Source organism: Drosophila yakuba, chromosome 2R, assembly GCF_016746365.2.
Source record: "Drosophila yakuba strain Tai18E2 chromosome 2R, Prin_Dyak_Tai18E2_2.1, whole genome shotgun sequence".
Lineage (NCBI taxonomy): Eukaryota > Metazoa > Arthropoda > Insecta > Diptera > Drosophilidae > Drosophila > Drosophila yakuba.
The window spans coordinates 1,737,137-1,757,025 of NC_052528.2; the positions used below are offsets into that span (position 1 = coordinate 1,737,137).

Consider the following 19,889-nt stretch of genomic DNA (forward strand, 5'->3'; position numbering starts at 1 on the left):
TTGTATTTCTTAATAAAATCCAAACCAATTATATTTTAGAATTCCACTACCAAAAAGATTGTTTCCCTTTGAGGCCCAAACATTTCAGGAAGATAAACATTCCTATAATACATTTACTAGACAATAAAATTGTTTTGCAGTTAGATCAGAAGTGATTTAAAAGATTCAACTGATGTCTACCGACATTGATCCTGATCAAGAAAATATATACTTTATATGGTCGGAAACGCATCCTTCTGCCTGTTACATACTTACATTTACTTTACGAGTAACGGGTATAACTACAGTCTACAAAATGACCTATAGAATGCCAGAAAGTCAAAAGTCAGCCAGAAATTCAAAGAAAAGTTGACAAGCTGATAAAAATGGTATTGTACAGCCGTCTATATCAGAAAATAATAGCCCCCTTATCTTATTTAACCGATGTCTTCAAATTATGAAGACAACATAATTTAAAACAAGAGAGAAAGCTATAATCGAGTTCCCCGACTATCTGATACCTGTTACTCTGAAAAAGTATCAGAACATTTTTCAAAAGTGTGGGCGGGTCAGCTTTGGGCGGTTTGGGGGCGTTAGAGTGGGCGTGGCAAAAAGTTTTTTTGCGAGTCGATAGAATATTGCAAGACCAACACAAAAATTAAAAAATATTCAATTATTTTTCAAAAGTGTAGGGGTGGCAGTTTTGGGCGATTTGTGGGCGTTAGAGTGGGCGTGGCAACATGAATCGACAAACTTGCGCTGCGTCTATGTCCCTGGAGTCTGTATGCCTAATCTCAACTTTCTAGCTTTTGTAGTTCCTGAGATCTCGACGTTCATACGGACAGACAGACGGACGGACAGACGGACATGGCTATTGATCCTGATCAAGAATATATGTCAGGTCTCCTGGCAAGGTTATGTCCCTGCCAGAGGATGCTGGCAAATGGTAGTCGGGCGTCCCGGGCCGGACTAAGGTGTCACTTGACCCGTGCCGAGAGTCAGCCTGGCTGAGGGTCGGAAACGGCTCCTTCTGCTGAATGGATGTAGAAGGTGGAATGGGCAAGATCCGTATTGCCAAACTTCGGCACGGAAGCCCCCAAGCCACCGAAGCCCACAGAGGTCAAAAAACGACCTCCACTTAAGAGGGAGCGCTCCTAGGACGTTACCTCCGACCCCTCGGCAAAGCGGCAACGCGTACAGCCAGGTCGAATTTTTGCGGAGATCGCGAAAAAGCGCATTCTCCTGGTCGTGGTCGACAGAAACGACCCGAGCGGCAGGATTCCCCGAAACAAGTGAAAGTGGGTGAAGGCAGCCCTTGCCCCAAAATGTTTTGAAATGTTAGCCAAAGAACCTGGCCCCCTTCCTGTCTGCAAAGACGTGGGATGCTTCCAAGGCAGCGTCAAGGTGATCGCCTGTGACGACGAGCGCTCTGCGGAGCTATACAAAGCCGCAGTAAAGGAGTTGAGGGAGGGCGCCGGACTCGTTGCGTTGAGCTGGTCCGACGTACCTTGCCGACCCCGTGCAAGGATCTGGATCCCGGCATCCATCAAGGCTCCGGACCAGATCCTCACCATGCTGCAGCGATGCAACCCACACCTTCCCACCTCGGACTGGCGAGTGGTAAAGGTCGACGAGATGGAAGGTCCAACAAACCAGGCCATCCTTATCTTAAACAAGGAGTTCCTAGCTCCCATTGAGGTCGGCCATGGGGAGCTAAACTTCGGTTTTAGCTCAGTGACCATAAAGGTCTGTAAATCGGAAAGGCGGTGGAAGCATGATCGCGGAAATTGCCTCTGAGATCGAGGCATCGGAAGCCGAGGACGGCTACTCGACCGATGCCTCAATCTAGGCATGACCTAGACACATCGGACGAGGAGGGAGCCGACACTACCGCGGTGGAGATGCCCACAGCAGATGTCCGTGAGGCTTCTGCAAATATACCTCCACCACAGTAAGGCAGCTTCCGCTGCTCTTCAACTCCATATGGCTGAGGATGGAGTCGACATAGTCCTGATCCAGGAACTTTGGATAGTGAGAGGAAAGGTTTCAGGAATAGGGACTAAGGAATATAAGCTTCTAACAGCTCCCAGCGAAGATAAAGTAAGGGACTGCATCTTAGCCAAAAAGCACCTTAGCATTTTTCTGCTCCATAATTACAGCGCGGCAGCCACCGTGGAGAGTCAGCCGTTCCGAGTGCTGTCATCGTACATGGCCTACGAAAGGCAAGAACCGCCGGGTAAGAAGAATGGTACAAGACAGCGTAGTAAAACACAGGCCTCCTAGTAGGCTGACGCAAACGCCCACCATACACAATGGAAAAGTACAAACACATACGACCGCGGTGAGTCTCTTTTCAACTTTATCTTTAGTTTGAATCTCTTCATATGCAATAAAGGTAATGGCCCCACCTCTATCATTAAGAACCGAAAAGAGGTAATAGACCTAACTATCGTCTCTAAGCCACTATTAGAGACAGTAACTCACTGGAGAGTACTAGATAAGCAATCTTTCTCGGACCACAGGTATATAGAAACGACCCTCAAAACCAACCCTTAAAACCAGCAGTTTTCTTAAACCCAAGGAAAACAAACCCAAGGCAAAAATACAAAAATATTTTAAATGAAAAAATCCCAACAGAGCCCCCTTCATACCCTCAAACAATATCTAGTCTAATCGAACTAGTTTCAATTTTCACAGAAACCTGCAACTAAGCACTAAAGGAAGGCCTGCCCCAATAGCAAGCCCAAATGAAAATGAAAACCTCCCTGGTGGTCAGCAAAACTATCTCCCCTCCGAATGGACTGCACAACCCTTTTAAACAGGGCCAAGGCAGGAAATGAGGCAAAAATATAAGCATGCCTTAACTCCAGGCCGCTCTCTCCTATGTCTGAGGATCCGACAGATTTGCTGGCTCTGACGCCAGGTCATTTCCTTATCGGGGGACGCCTTATGTCCACGGTGGAACCCGAAGAAAAAGGAGAAACGAAATCCATTCTTAATCGGTGGCAGCATTTGAAAGCTATCCATCAGCAGTTCCGTGTGCGATGGAAAGAAGAGTACCTCAAAGAACTCCACAAGCGCACTAAATGGCAGGCCCCGTCCAAAAATCATCAAGGACGACAACTTACCCTCTAATGAGTGGCGGCTCGGCAGAATTGAGTCTGTCTTCCCAGGAGCCGACGGCAACGTCCGTGTAGTAAATATCCGTACTGCACGTGGAGTTGTTAAACGTCCAGTGGCAAAAATGGTGCTTTTGCCGACGGAGTCTTCCGAATCTTCTCAATAATAGGCGCTCCTCTCGTCCTTAGTTGTAGTTCACTAGCACTAATCATCCATTATTTTTCATTTCGTTTTCGATCTCCTTTCGACATTCAACTAAGCGCAGCATGGCCCCTCGTCAACAAAACGCACGTAGTGCTCCTGCCTTGGAGAGCAGACGTACCCGAGGTATTCAATCCTACCGATGCCGAGTCTGCCGCGGTATCCATCCTCTTCGGATGTTGGAGACCGGGACGAAAGCCCTCGAGACCGCATCACTCATCGATCCGTGCACCCCCATGAGCTGCATCGACGCTTCGTTGGCGTCAGCCTTTAAGTTACCGATGACCAGTGTTGGCGACGAGAAGGTCTGAACGACGACGATTTGCTCCAGGGTCGACGCTGGAACAAAGCTGGAGGTCGTGCTCAAGATCGAGCCCAGTGTGCGAATCGGCACACCTGTACGGGCATTGAGCGACACAGTGGTGTCCAAGTTCCAGGACATCATGCTGGCTGATGACCAGTTCCATGGGCCTGCTACCGTCTCCATTGTCCTGGGAGCAGACATTCTGGGGACTGGGGACTCCTTAGGGATCCCTTAGGGAATCCTTAGGGTATGGTACTGAAGGGTACAAAACCACACACACTATTATAACAGCTCACACACACACATTAATGTCGAAGTACAAAATGTAATCAAAGATCGAGAGCCATTCGATTAAGCTTAGCTGCTATCTATGCACAGCAGTATGTACCAAAGTCTTGACTCTATGGCAAGCCAACGTCCCCTAAACATTCCATCACTTGGCGATCCAACGGAAATAAAAAACTTTTCCACCCACGCAATCGTCTCCGGATTCTCCAATTACTTTTATTTTTCGGGAGCTTCTCTCTTCCTGGGAGAATAGGCGTTTATAACTTAATTCTCTTGAACTTCGCTCTTAAGCTATCCCAATCTGCTTATATAAACGCAAACATATATTCATGTTCCGTACTGAGTAAGCTATTGCGATACCCCTTCTAAGCCAACTTCAACTTTGATGTCCATTATCCAACCTAGTGATAATCCAAAGGCTAGTTCTTCCTTTAATGGAATAAATAAAAAGTTTAATAATAAAAAAGAAAACAACTCTGTTCTCTTTTTATTAAACCCTCGGTCTTAACTCGTAAATATAAATAAATGTATAAAAATCCTGAGCCCAGCCAAAAATAAAGAATATTAAATAAAAATTGGCTGGTTTGGATCTGACGACAGTCAGACAACAGATAACACAGCCAATGTGGTCAATAATGTAAAGATAGTCGACCATACAGAAGACAATAAAATATTAAAAAGATGGTATATGAGCAGAGCGAATAATTTGGATAAGATTAAAAAAACAAATTGCCAAATTTGTATAAATTAACGACAAAAACCAATATACCTAGATATATGCATAGATGTATGCAAAATATATAAAATGAATAAATAAAGAACAAAATAATAACATAAAGCAAACACAAAGAAATTAAGAAAAAAATTCAATAAAGAAAATAAAATATATTTAGAAATATATGAAAAGTATGGAAGAATTAGTTGAGGAAACAATAAGAAGGGAGCCATTGATCATTTAAAGAGCAATACAGAGTAGAGTAGAGTACATAGACACGTTTGACTTATATGCACTGCTCGAGCTTTTTCCAGTTGGAAAAAGCCATGGTATTATACATTTTACCTTACGTCAAAGTAAAACAAGTAATAGAATATAATACCTATCTAGATGAAACAACGATTTTTAAACTTCTGCATAGATAAATTTATATTAACATATAATTGGACTGGTACGAGATACTAAACAAACTTATAGAAATAAAAACGACTTTCGATAAGTGCATAAGCCAGAATCGGGAAGTGCAACAAGGCACTCTTAATAAATATGCACAAATATAGAGTGCGAGCACACCAATTAATACACATAGAAAGAAAGAGACTAAAAAAAAGTCATCTAACACAATAAGTAAAATTTTTAAACAGGTTCCGTTAGAACTTGCGAAAATGTCAAAATACGACTTAATTTGACTTAGAGTGGGCATGGTAACATGAATTAACAAACTTGCGCTGCCTCTATGTCTCTGTATGTTTAATCTGCACTTTCTAGCTTTTGTAGTTCCTGAGATCTCAGCGCTTATACGGACGGACGGACAGACGGACGGACAGTCGGACATGGTCATATCGAATCGGCTATTGATCCTGTTCAAGAATATATATACTTTATATGGTCGGAAACGCTCCCTTCTGTCTGTTACATATTTTTCAACGAATCTAGAATCTAAACACAGTGTCCGGATCTGCTGCAATCTCTAGAGAATATGTGGGACAAATTTCGTCCGCAATTCTTGAGACTGACGGCTCTCCGTTTAACAGACCTCACAAGAGGAGATCATAAATTGCTAGCAGTTGAGGTTATCAAGACAAAGTAAACTGATCCCTTGTCATATAAATTCGAAAATGAAAGGACCATTATCGGTACAATAAAAATGTGTATTAAGGGCATCAGTTAAAGACAAATCGCCTGATGCCATTAACGATATGCTGCTTAATACACAACAGCGTGGCAAAACTGCAGCGCAATATATCCACCTACCTACGTAGGTGGCTTATATAGATGGTATACATTTTAATAGTGCATATAAATTCGCTACAAAGGAAGCGATCTCTGCAATGACAAAGAATTGTGAGCACAATAAGCTCAAGACCATACTGGAAGCAGGAAATTCAAGACCATGAATATTATTATTGAAAAATTTATACACTGCTTTACCGAAATGACCGGCTATTCGAATGGTGTATTATTCTACAGCAATAGAGGACAAAATCGAGTAAATAATAACCGATAAAACTACCAAAACAGAGGTAATGGCCGAGATTATTATAACTATAATAATAATAATTAAAGAAGCCGAGGAACCCCCTTGAACAATCGCCAACCCAAAGGCTGTAAAAAATTAATATTAATTTAAGCATTTTAATTGAGTACCAAATCATTTTAAGCTCTATCCATAGACTCAGGTGCAGAAATTTCACTTCTTAAATGCAGAAACAATAACCTTAATGATTTAAATTCACTAAATACAACTAGTATATCAGGAATAGGCAAGGGACAATTGAGTCTCTAGGTGGTATAAACTTGAAAAATTGGCAAATGCAGCAATACCGTTTGAATTCCATATAGTACCTTAAAATTTTCTTAAACCTGGGGATGATACAATTGTATTTCTTAATAAAATCCAAACCAATTATATTTTAGAATTCCACTACCAAAAAGATTGTTTCCCTTTGAGGCCCAAACATTTCAGGAAGATAAACATTCCTATAATACATTTACTAGACAATAAAATTGTTTTGCAGTTAGATCAGAAGTGATTTAAAAGATTCAACTGATGTCTACCGACATTGATCCTGATCAAGAAAATATATACTTTATATGGTCGGAAACGCATCCTTCTGCCTGTTACATACTTACTTTTACTTTACGAGTAACGGGTATAACTACAGTCTACAAAATGACCTATAGAATGCCAGAAAGTCAAAAGTCAGCCAGAAATTCAAAGAAAAGTTGACAAGCTGATAAAAATGGTATTGTACAGCCGTCTATATCAGAAAATAATAGCCCCCTTATCTTATTTAACCGATGTCTTCAAATTATGAAGACAACATAATTTAAAACAAGAGAGAAAGCTATAATCGAGTTCCCCGACTATCTGATACCTGTTACTCTGAAAAAGTATCAGAACATTTTTCAAAAGTGTGGGCGGGTCAGCTTTGGGCGGTTTGGGGGCGTTAGAGTGGGCGTGGCAAAAAGTTTTTTTGCGAGTCGATAGAATATTGCAAGACCAACACAAAAATTAAAAAATATTCAATTATTTTTCAAAAGTGTAGGGGTGGCAGTTTTGGGCGATTTGTGGGCGTTAGAGTGGGCGTGGCAACATGAATCGACAAACTTGCGCTGCGTCTATGTCCCTGGAGTCTGTATGCCTAATCTCAACTTTCTAGCTTTTGTAGTTCCTGAGATCTCGACGTTCATACGGACAGACAGACGGACGGACAGACGGACATGGCTATTGATCCTGATCAAGAATATATGTCAGGTCTCCTGGCAAGGTTATGTCCCTGCCAGAGGATGCTGGCAAATGGTAGTCGGGCGTCCCGGGCCGGACTAAGGTGTCACTTGACCCGTGCCGAGAGTCAGCCTGACTGAGGGTCGGAAACGGCTCCTTCTGCTGAATGGATGTAGAAGGTGGAATGGGCAAGATCCGTATTGCCAAACTTCGGCACGGAAGCCCCCAAGCCACCGAAGCCCACAGAGGTCAAAAAACGACCTCCACTTAAGAGGGAGCGCTCCTAGGACGTTACCTCCGACCCCTCGGCAAAGCGGCAACGCGTACAGCCAGGTCGAATTTTTGCGGAGATCGCGAAAAAGCGCATTCTCCTGGTCGTGGTCGACAGAAACGACCCGAGCGGCAGGATTCCCCGAAACAAGTGAAAGTGGGTGAAGGCAGCCCTTGCCCCAAAATGTTTTGAAATGTTAGCCAAAGAACCTGGCCCCCTTCCTGTCTGCAAAGACGTGGGATGCTTCCAAGGCAGCGTCAAGGTGATCGCCTGTGACGACGAGCGCTCTGCGGAGCTATACAAAGCCGCAGTAAAGGAGTTGAGGGAGGGCGCCGGACTCGTTGCGTTGAGCTGGTCCGACGTACCTTGCCGACCCCGTGCAAGGATCTGGATCCCGGCATCCATCAAGGCTCCGGACCAGATCCTCACCATGCTGCAGCGATGCAACCCACACCTTCCCACCTCGGACTGGCGAGTGGTAAAGGTCGACGAGATGGAAGGTCCAACAAACCAGGCCATCCTTATCTTAAACAAGGAGTTCCTAGCTCCCATTGAGGTCGGCCATGGGGAGCTAAACTTCGGTTTTAGCTCAGTGACCATAAAGGTCTGTAAATCGGACTTCGCCAAGGAATATCAGAAAGGCGGTGGAAGCATGATCGCGGAAATTGCCTCTGAGATCGAGGCATCGGAAGCCGAGGACGGCTACTCGACCGATGCCTCAATCTAGGCATGACCTAGACACATCGGACGAGGAGGGAGCCGACACTACCGCGGTGGAGATGCCCACAGCAGATGTCCGTGAGGCTTCTGCAAATATACCTCCACCACAGTAAGGCAGCTTCCGCTGCTCTTCAACTCCATATGGCTGAGGATGGAGTCGACATAGTCCTGATCCAGGAACTTTGGATAGTGAGAGGAAAGGTTTCAGGAATAGGGACTAAGGAATATAAGCTTCTAACAGCTCCCAGCGAAGATAAAGTAAGGGACTGCATCTTAGCCAAAAAGCACCTTAGCATTTTTCTGCTCCATAATTACAGCGCGGCAGCCACCGTGGAGAGTCAGCCGTTCCGAGTGCTGTCATCGTACATGGCCTACGAAAGGCAAGAACCGCCGGGTAAGAAGAATGGTACAAGACAGCGTAGTAAAACACAGGCCTCCTAGTAGGCTGACGCAAACGCCCACCATACACAATGGAAAAGTACAAACACATACGACCGCGGTGAGTCTCTTTTCAACTTTATCTTTAGTTTGAATCTCTTCATATGCAATAAAGGTAATGGCCCCACCTCTATCATTAAGAACCGAAAAGAGGTAATAGACCTAACTATCGTCTCTAAGCCACTATTAGAGACAGTAACTCACTGGAGAGTACTAGATAAGCAATCTTTCTCGGACCACAGGTATATAGAAAGGACCCTCAAAACCAACCCTTAAAACCAGCAGTTTTCTTAAACCCAAGGAAAACAAACCCAAGGCAAAAATACAAAAATATTTTAAATGAAAAAATCCCAACAGAGCCCCCTTCATACCCTCAAACAATATCTAGTCTAATCGAACTAGTTTCAATTTTCACAGAAACCTGCAACTAAGCACTAAAGGAAGGCCTGCCCCAATAGCAAGCCCAAATGAAAATGAAAACCTCCCTGGTGGTCAGCAAAACTATATCCCCTCCGAATGGACTGCACAACCCTTTTAAACAGGGCCAAGGCAGGAAATGAGGAGGCCCTGTGGACCGCCTACAAAAAAGCCCTTGCAAACCACAAAAAAGCCATCAGGAAAGCAAAGCGATCCTCGTGGCATTCCTTCCCAGGAAACAGCCAAAACGCTCTCACCTCCCAACAAACAAACGCCATACTGGCAAGTATCGAACTGTGCATAGACCCAAAGGTCCTCCATTGGGCCATACAAAGTTTTAAACCATACAAATCTGCAGGTCCAGACAAAATCATACCCGGACAAATCCAACATGCGGAAAATATAGCTATAAACTGGCTTCTAAACATTTTTAAAAGGTCCGTACTTCTTGGACACCTACCGCAATCGTGGCGAATTGTCTTCATCCCCAAAGCAGGGAAACCATCACACACGACCCCCAAGGATTTTACACCAATTAGTCTGTCATCCTTCCTACTAAAGACCCTTGAAATAATCATCGGCCTGCATCTGAGATCAACTCTCATCACAGACACGCCTACAAGAAAGGGAAATCGACAGAGACAGCACTACACTCCCTTGTCTCCAAGATTGAAAAATCAATGTCCCAAAAGGGAGCTTTCCTGGATATAGAAGGAGCTCTTAACCACGTCATCGCAACCGCGATTACCGAAGCCCTGACAGACCTTGGGGTGGACCGCCACTTGGTGGGACTCACAAATCAACTGCTCACCTGCAGGAAGGTTATGTCTTCACTTGGCGCGTCAACCCTCACTGGGCACGTCAGCAAGGAGGCGTCCTTTCCCCTCGTCCTTCTATGGAACATAGCAGTCAACTTGATACTATGCGACATGGAAGGGGGGCTGCAGGATAATAGCCTATGCAAACGACGTTGCTATTATTTTCACAGGTAAATACCCCCAAATGTTATGCGATCTCTTGAGCGAAAAACTCAGTGTTTTGTCCAGCTGGACCAAAAATAATGGACTAGGAATTAACCCCTCAAAGACCGAGCTGGTTCTCTTCACTAGGAAGTATTATATACAAGACTTAGTCCTATTTATCCTCAACAATCAAAGACTTTCCTTCAGTAGCAGCGCAAGGTACCTGGGCGTAATACTTGACAGGAAACTAAACGTCACAGACAGATACAAAAAAAGTTCAATAACACTCTTCACGTGCAAGAAAGCAATAGGGCTCAAATGGGGCATAACACCCTATATAGTAAACTGGATATATACGGCCATCGTCAGACGAATACTACTGTATGGGGTCATGGTATGGTGGCCGGTCCTGAAAAAGAAATCCAGCATAAAAATGCTAGCAAAGATGCAAAGAGCCGCGGCACTCTGCATCAGCAGTGCTTTACGCACCACCCCAAACGAAGCCCTAAATGCCATACTCAACCTCCCAAGCCCAGAACTAGCTGGCATGGAACAGGCTACAGTACCGGCAATCAGGCTTAGAGATACCAAACAGTGTAACCCACAAGAAGCAGGTCACTCATGTATCCTAAAATACATTCAAATAGTCCCTTCCAGGACTGCGCTCCAACAGAGTTCATACAAACACCGTTCAACACAATTATCCCAGAGAGGGACGAGTGGAACTCCCAGACACCTGGGTCCCAGAATGCTATATGCTTCTATACGGACGGATCAAAGCTACAGAACAGAGTAGGAGGAGGAGTTCATCCTGAACAGCTAGGCTTACTCATTTAGACTCCCCGATCATTGCAGCGTCTTCCAAGCTGAAGTATCAGCAATAACGGAGGCCCTAAAACATATGAAAGCACTAAAACCGGAAAGCTCACGTAAACATTTTCAGTGATAGCCAATAAGCTATAAAATCGATTGGCCTAATCTCTAGTCACTCGAAAACGGTATCGAATTGCCGCTCATCTTTACACGAGATGACACAACAATTCGTTATCAGCCTTATATGGGTACACGGACACAGAGACATAGAAGGCAACTCCATCGCAGATGAACTAGCTCGAGAAGGCACTACCTCGCCACTCATACAAGAGAGCCACATGTAAACTACTATGTAGGGAAAACCTAAGCCGAAACAAACAGACAATATGGGAAAATACCACACACTGTCGCCTAACACGCCAAATATGGCCAACAATAAGATCAAAAAGAACGTCAAAACTCTTGACCAGAGAAAACCATAGCACTGCTATGAGAGTGCCCAGCACTGCAAGCGAAAAGACTTGCTCAATTAGGTGGCAGATTCCTGATAGACACTTCCGACCTGTCCGACACCGATCCACATCGGATACAAAAAATTACCAGCGCCTCTGGCTGGGGAAACTGCTAATTTCACACGAACCTCGGCAGGCGAAAGGGGAAAACATACACGGTATCACAATGGACCTCTAATGGTCTAAGTGCGTCGGATAACCGACGGCCGGTAAGACCTAACCTAACCTAATATAAAAAAAAGTTAAATAAATAAGATTAAAATATCTCAGAAAAAACATGTGCTGCGTGAGCTGTGAGTAAAATATTGAACAACAAAAGAGCAATTACCCGCTGCCGGGGGAATTACGCCCATTACGGGGCGAAAACATATTGCATAAAACAATAGAACATACGAAAATGTACAACTTGTGTTGTGAATATTAAAGCATAATTTAAAATAATAACAACCCGCCACCGGAGGTCGCCACGTCGTCCATGCCGAGCGCAATAGTTGCACGATGCCTATAACTTAACTAAAACGCAATCAACCCACTGCGGCGCTACGACGTACGACATTTTTTTTCTCTTGCCAATTCGCAAGTGCAAAATATTGTGTGTGATAAACTAATACAATAGAGAACAATTGCGGCAGTTTATCTGCGTTTTGCAAACAAGCGCTCAGCGCGATAAAGTGGTGCGTGGCAGCTTGTTGGATACGTTAAGATTTGTGGAATGCACACAATAAAAACCGCCCATCATGTTGTGTGGCGACCGTACCTTAGTAGACAAAACATCCAAAAGGGATACTACCGAACCACCGCGGTCAGTGCCAAAATAATTCGAGGTCATCAATAAGAGTATATGAATAAACCACAAATTATTGTGAAAAATGCACAGCGCACACACGACATGGAATAAATAAAATACACCCAATCAATACACTACAAAATATTAGATAAACATACGCACAGCTCCGCAATTGGAAAATAAAACATATAATACAAATTTTCTTGTATAACATACTAAAGTAACCTTCTTCCTTATCTTAACAGAATTTTTATATTGTAAGGATACAACCTGTAACAACGCAAACTAATAAAAAGCATACAAGGGTGAGTGAAATATTTCATTTTATTTTCTTGCCACATTTGCAAAATCTAGTTAAATAAAAACAAAAAACACGATTTTAAAAACAACAAGGGAGAACGCTATAGTCGAGTTCCCCGACTTTCTGATACCCGTTACTCAGCTGGTGGAAGTGCGAAGGAGTGTGTTTAACACTGACAGTTTTGGGCGGTTTGTGGGCGTTGGAGTGGGCGTGGCAAAAAGTTTTTTGGCAAATCGATAGAAATTTACAAGACCAATACAAAAATGAAAAAATATCAAAAAATTTTTCAAACTTGTGGGCGTGGCAGCTTTAGGCGGTTTGTGTGCGTCAGAGTGGGCGTGGCAAAAAGTCTTTTTGCAAATCGGTAGAAATGAACCTGCATCTCCTCAGCGACTCCACTCTGAGGACGAGAGATGTTCCACATTGCGGGAACAACTGATCCCCCTAGAAGACCACCCTTGGGAGCGCACCTGCAGACAGCTAAGGACCGCAGCTGAGCAAATAATTGGGCTGCAACAATGTGGAAGAGCAGACTGGATATCTGAAGGGACCTTGGACCTGATTAGAAAAAGAAACAATGTGAAGCCTCTGGCGGAAAAGCTCTCACAGAATCGTGATGAATACCGCAAACTGTGCAGAGCTGTGAAAAGAGCGGCTAGAAAGGACAAACGAGCGCTACTGAATAGACTTGCGACAGACGCAGAGCCAGCAGCCGGCGAGAACAACATGCGCTCGTTATACCAGCAGATTGCACGGATTGCCGGAACCCACCACAGACGGAACCAGCCAGTCAGAGACCTAGAAGGCAACCTATTATCCAATGATAATGCACAAATCCGGAGATGGCGCCAACACTTCATGGGAATTAGCCACACGACATCACCAAACGTGGCTATGGACTATAGAAGCATTGCGCCACCAAGTGGGAATACCAGGATACCCTTTACACCCCCGCATGTAAGAGAGATGGTGAATGCAATAAAGAAGCTAAAGCGCAACAGTGCAGCCGGCGAGGACAACATACCAGCCGAACTGCTCCAAGTTGACACTCAGCTGATGGCTGGTACGCTGCATCCACATTTCGCACGCATATGGGAAGGCGAGACTGTACCTGACTTGGAAAAGCGAAATCATCGTGAAGCTCCACAAGAAAGGCGACCTTAGCGACTGCAGCAGCTGTAGAGGAATAACACTGCTCAACACTAGCTATAAAATCCTAGCTACACTGCTGAACGAACGCCTCCAGTAAAAAATCGTGCCAACAATCCGAGACGAACAGGCAAGCTTCAGACCACACAGGAGCTGCGTAGACCAGGCAAACACACTACGCATAATTACCGAGCAAGCTGTGAAATGGAGAGTCCCGCTTTATCTCCTGTTCATCGACTTCAAGAAGGCGTTCGATTCAGTTGAAAGGGCAGCAACATGGCGATCACTTGCAATGAAAGGAGTACCGGCGAACCTCATCGCTATCATCAAGTCGATGTATGACGATGCCAACTTGGCGGTACTGCACAACGGGAAAACAAGCAAACCTTTCCAGACGAACACCGGAATTCGGCAAGGATGCCCGTTATCACCAGACATCTCACCAGACACCTTGAGGACTTGGACTATGCAGACGACATCTGTCTTATCTCTCATAGAATCGGCGATATACAGAGGAAAAGTGATGACCACGTCAGGATAGCCAGCATCGTCGGACTTGATATAAACGTAGCAAAAACACAAGCTATGCGATTTATCCACTCCAATCAAGGAAACATCATCATACATTGGAACCCAATCGAGTTCGTCAACAGTTTCCCAACCTTGGCACCATAATATCCAACAATGATGGAGTGGATGATAATGTCTCGAGTCGTCTTGAAAAAGCCCGCTCAGCCTTTGGGAGACTATACCACATTTGGAAAAACATAGAAATAAGCCGGCGAACAAAGCTCCGGATCTACAACGCGTGTGTGAAATCCATTCTGCTATGCGGAAGTGAGACATGGCTCGCAACGAAGAAAGTAACCCAGAAACTGCAGGTTTTCAGCAAAAAATATCTGAGAATCATATGTGGGATATTCTGGCCAAACAGAATAGCCAACACAGAGCTGTGGCGCGTTACGAGCGAGCCACCGATACACAACCAAATAAGGAAGAAGAAATGGATGTGGATAGGGCGCGATCTCAGAAGAAACCCTAGTAGCATAGTAAGGATGGCACTGGACTTCCCCCAAGGAAGCAGGAGGGTAGGAAGGCCAAGAGCAACATGGAGAAAACCGCTCAACAAGAACTTGCCCAAATAAACATCACACGGGAAAATGCTAAACAGACAGCACAAAACAGAGTAAGATGGAAGGCTCTCGTAGAAGCCCAAAGTTCCCGAGAGGAATAAGAAGGAATTAAAAAAATACAAAAATTAAAAAATATCAAAACATTTTTAAAAGTGTGGGCGAGGCAGCTTTGGCCGGTTTGTGGCCGTTAGAGTGGACGTGGCACTCGAATTTATATGGTCGGAAACGCGTCCTTCTGCCTGTTACATACTACATACCTACGAGTAACGGGTATAAAAATGGTAGTTATACCAGTTACTCGTAGAGTAAAAGAGTAGGATTAGGCAAGTTTGTCGATTCATGTTGCCGCGCCTACTCTAACGCCCACAAGCCGCCCAAAACTGTCACGCCCACACTTTTGAAAATTGTGATATTTTTTCATTTTTGTGTTGGTTTTGTAAATTTTTATCGATTTCCCAAAAAACTTTTTGTCACGCCTACTCTACCGCCCAAAAACCGCCAAAAACTGTCAGTATGGAAATTTCTCCTTTGCACTTTCACCAGCTGAGTAACGGGTATCAGATAGTCGGGGAACTCGACTATAGCGTACTTTCCTGTTTTTTATCAATTGAAGCCGTTGTTGCCGTTGCTTTGACCAATGTGGTAACAGGCATTAAGGAAGACATCAAAAAGAAAAATGATAGGGTGGCCATTTTAGAACAAGATCGTGGGAGTGCTAAACCAACGGTCGATCAACCACAACACCTCGTGCGCGCACGCACCGAATATGAATTAAAGGAGATTGGTCCTCCCTGACTGCGTCAAAGAACTACAAGCGTTCGAAGGACAGCAGAAAGCTTATTCGTCTTGGATAAATAGGGCAGATTTTATATGGACGTTAACGGCCCTCTCTCATTGATCTTGAATAATCTAAAAACCGGAAATCACACTCGTGAGGTGGTCAACGCGTTAATAGAAACCTACAGGGACAAGGCTTTGGATGTTTTTATCCGAGGATGGTGGGAGACTGTTCCAAACATTTACTTGTCAGCGGCCCCAAGAAATTTACCAGAGGTGTACTCTTTTTGTATGTTTTGAATGTAATATCGAGGACCTCCGCACCTCAGATTAATCAACCGTCAGGTGCCCCAAGATTTTCAGGACCATTTAAACATCAGGTCAGGGCACTATTTCGAACCCCTTTTTCTCCTGGTTTGGGAAGATTTTCGCAAAATTCTTACAGAACTCAGAGTCCTATACAGGCCATTAAAATGGAATCTAATCGGTGGGGTCAATCTGACCAATCAGGTACAGTAGTCGCTCCGGCATTAAAAGAACGCCCGAGGGCGAGATCATATTCCGAAAGGCACAAAGATTGTACCACATGGAATTGGCACCACTTCCGTCAACCCCGTCGCCTAGAGAAGGCAACCAAGCCCCTTCACATGAGGGTTATTACGATGGCGCGTCTCAAGTTGTCGAGGAAGCCAATGATTATCCTCCGCAGAAGGTAGCGGAAGGAGATACAGATGCTACACATAACCTTGAAACCGAGGGGGGAGTGAATTTTATGACCGACGGCTATCCAGTGTACCTTACTTAGAGTATGCGACGAAGGGGAAAGGGGAAAAAGGCTACATTTTTTTTATCGACACAGGGGCGAACAAAAAGTTTATTAGCCACAAGCTTGCAGCCGGTTGTATCACGGTCCACAAACCTTTATCTGTACAGTCCGCTGCAGCTAAGGACCGCAGCTGAGCAAATAATTGGGCTGCAACAATGTGGAAGAGCAGACTGGATATCTGAAGGGACCTTGGACCTGATTAGAAAAAGAAACAATGTGAAGCCTCTGGCGGAAAAGCTCTCACAGAATCGTGATGAATACCGCAAACTGTGCAGAGCTGTGAAAAGAGCGGCTAGAAAGGACAAACGAGCGCTACTGAATAGACTTGCGACAGACGCAGAGCCAGCAGCCGGCGAGAACAACATGCGCTCGTTATACCAGCAGATTGCACGGATTGCCGGAACCCACCACAGACGGAACCAGCCAGTCAGAGACCTAGAAGGCAACCTATTATCCAATGATAATGCACAAATCCGGAGATGGCGCCAACACTTCATGGGAATTAGCCACACGACATCACCAAACGTGGCTATGGACTATAGAAGCATTGCGCCACCAAGTGGGAATACCAGGATACCCTTTACACCCCCGCATGTAAGAGAGATGGTGAATGCAATAAAGAAGCTAAAGCGCAACAGTGCAGCCGGCGAGGACAACATACCAGCCGAACTGCTCCAAGTTGACACTCAGCTGATGGCTGGTACGCTGCATCCACATTTCGCACGCATATGGGAAGGCGAGACTGTACCTGACTTGGAAAAGCGAAATCATCGTGAAGCTCCACAAGAAAGGCGACCTTAGCGACTGCAGCAGCTGTAGAGGAATAACACTGCTCAACACTAGCTATAAAATCCTAGCTACACTGCTGAACGAACGCCTCCAGTAAAAAATCGTGCCAACAATCCGAGACGAACAGGCAAGCTTCAGACCACACAGGAGCTGCGTAGACCAGGCAAACACACTACGCATAATTACCGAGCAAGCTGTGAAATGGAGAGTCCCGCTTTATCTCCTGTTCATCGACTTCAAGAAGGCGTTCGATTCAGTTGAAAGGGCAGCAACATGGCGATCACTTGCAATGAAAGGAGTACCGGCGAACCTCATCGCTATCATCAAGTCGATGTATGACGATGCCAACTTGGCGGTACTGCACAACGGGAAAACAAGCAAACCTTTCCAGACGAACACCGGAATTCGGCAAGGATGCCCGTTATCACCAGACATCTCACCAGACACCTTGAGGACTTGGACTATGCAGACGACATCTGTCTTATCTCTCATAGAATCGGCGATATACAGAGGAAAAGTGATGACCACGTCAGGATAGCCAGCATCGTCGGACTTGATATAAACGTAGCAAAAACACAAGCTATGCGATTTATCCACTCCAATCAAGGAAACATCATCATACATTGGAACCCAATCGAGTTCGTCAACAGTTTCCCAACCTTGGCACCATAATATCCAACAATGATGGAGTGGATGATAATGTCTCGAGTCGTCTTGAAAAAGCCCGCTCAGCCTTTGGGAGACTATACCACATTTGGAAAAACATAGAAATAAGCCGGCGAACAAAGCTCCGGATCTACAACGCGTGTGTGAAATCCATTCTGCTATGCGGAAGTGAGACATGGCTCGCAACGAAGAAAGTAACCCAGAAACTGCAGGTTTTCAGCAAAAAATATCTGAGAATCATATGTGGGATATTCTGGCCAAACAGAATAGCCAACACAGAGCTGTGGCGCGTTACGAGCGAGCCACCGATACACAACCAAATAAGGAAGAAGAAATGGATGTGGATAGGGCGCGATCTCAGAAGAAACCCTAGTAGCATAGTAAGGATGGCACTGGACTTCCCCCAAGGAAGCAGGAGGGTAGGAAGGCCAAGAGCAACATGGAGAAAACCGCTCAACAAGAACTTGCCCAAATAAACATCACACGGGAAAATGCTAAACAGACAGCACAAAACAGAGTAAGATGGAAGGCTCTCGTAGAAGCCCAAAGTTCCCGAGAGGAATAAGAAGGAATTAAAAAAATACAAAAATTAAAAAATATCAAAACATTTTTAAAAGTGTGGGCGAGGCAGCTTTGGCCGGTTTGTGGCCGTTAGAGTGGACGTGGCACTCGAATTTATATGGTCGGAAACGCGTCCTTCTGCCTGTTACATACTACATACCTACGAGTAACGGGTATAAAAATGGTAGTTATACCAGTTACTCGTAGAGTAAAAGAGTAGGATTAGGCAAGTTTGTCGATTCATGTTGCCGCGCCTACTCTAACGCCCACAAGCCGCCCAAAACTGCCACGCCCACACTTTTGAAAATTGTGATATTTTTTCATTTTTGTGTTGGTTTTGTAAATTTTTATCGATTTCCCAAAAAACTTTTTGTCACGCCTACTCTACCGCCCAAAAACCGCCAAAAACTGTCAGTATGGAAATTTCTCCTTTGCACTTTCACCAGCTGAGTAACGGGTATCAGATAGTCGGGGAACTCGACTATAGCGTACTTTCCTGTTTTTTATCAATTGAAGCCGTTGTTGCCGTTGCTTTGACCAATGTGGTAACAGGCATTAAGGAAGACATCAAAAAGAAAAATGATAGGGTGGCCATTTTAGAACAAGATCGTGGGAGTGCTAAACCAACGGTCGATCAACCACAACACCTCGTGCGCGCACGCACCGAATATGAATTAAAGGAGATTGGTCCTCCCTGACTGCGTCAAAGAACTACAAGCGTTCGAAGGACAGCAGAAAGCTTATTCGTCTTGGATAAATAGGGCAGATTTTATATGGACGTTAACGGCCCTCTCTCATTGATCTTGAATAATCTAAAAACCGGAAATCACACTCGTGAGGTGGTCAACGCGTTAATAGAAACCTACAGGGACAAGGCTTTGGATGTTTTTATCCGAGGATGGTGGGAGACTGTTCCAAACATTTACTTGTCAGCGGCCCCAAGAAATTTACCAGAGGTGTACTCTTTTTGTATGTTTTGAATGTAATATCGAGGACCTCCGCACCTCAGATTAATCAACCGTCAGGTGCCCCAAGATTTTCAGGACCATTTAAACATCAGGTCAGGGCACTATTTCGAACCCCTTTTTCTCCTGGTTTGGGAAGATTTTCGCAAAATTCTTACAGAACTCAGAGTCCTATACAGGCCATTAAAATGGAATCTAATCGGTGGGGTCAATCTGACCAATCAGGTACAGTAGTCGCTCCGGCATTAAAAGAACGCCCGAGGGCGAGATCATATTCCGAAAGGCACAAAGATTGTACCACATGGAATTGGCACCACTTCCGTCAACCCCGTCGCCTAGAGAAGGCAACCAAGCCCCTTCACATGAGGGTTATTACGATGGCGCGTCTCAAGTTGTCGAGGAAGCCAATGATTATCCTCCGCAGAAGGTAGCGGAAGGAGATACAGATGCTACACATAACCTTGAAA

At 44.7% G+C, this 19,889-nt stretch overlaps 2 protein-coding genes and 1 pseudogene across 2 annotated transcripts; all 3 read left to right on the forward strand.

Moving 5' to 3' along the window:
• Positions 1 to 1,314: 1,314 nt before the first annotated feature.
• On the forward strand, positions 1,315 to 1,776 carry LOC122319539. Its single transcript, XM_043206924.1, has one exon. It carries the CDS (start codon positions 1,315 to 1,317, stop codon positions 1,774 to 1,776), a length of 462 nt encoding a protein of 153 aa, XP_043062859.1.
• Positions 1,777 to 7,799: 6,023 nt separating this feature from the next.
• On the forward strand, positions 7,800 to 8,333 carry LOC122319540. The gene has a single exon (XM_043206925.1). It carries the CDS (start codon positions 7,800 to 7,802, stop codon positions 8,331 to 8,333), a length of 534 nt encoding a protein of 177 aa, XP_043062860.1.
• A 359-nt stretch (positions 8,334 to 8,692) lies between these two features.
• On the forward strand, positions 8,693 to 12,608 carry LOC122319541 (annotated as a pseudogene).
• Positions 12,609 to 19,889: the final 7,281 nt, after the last annotated feature.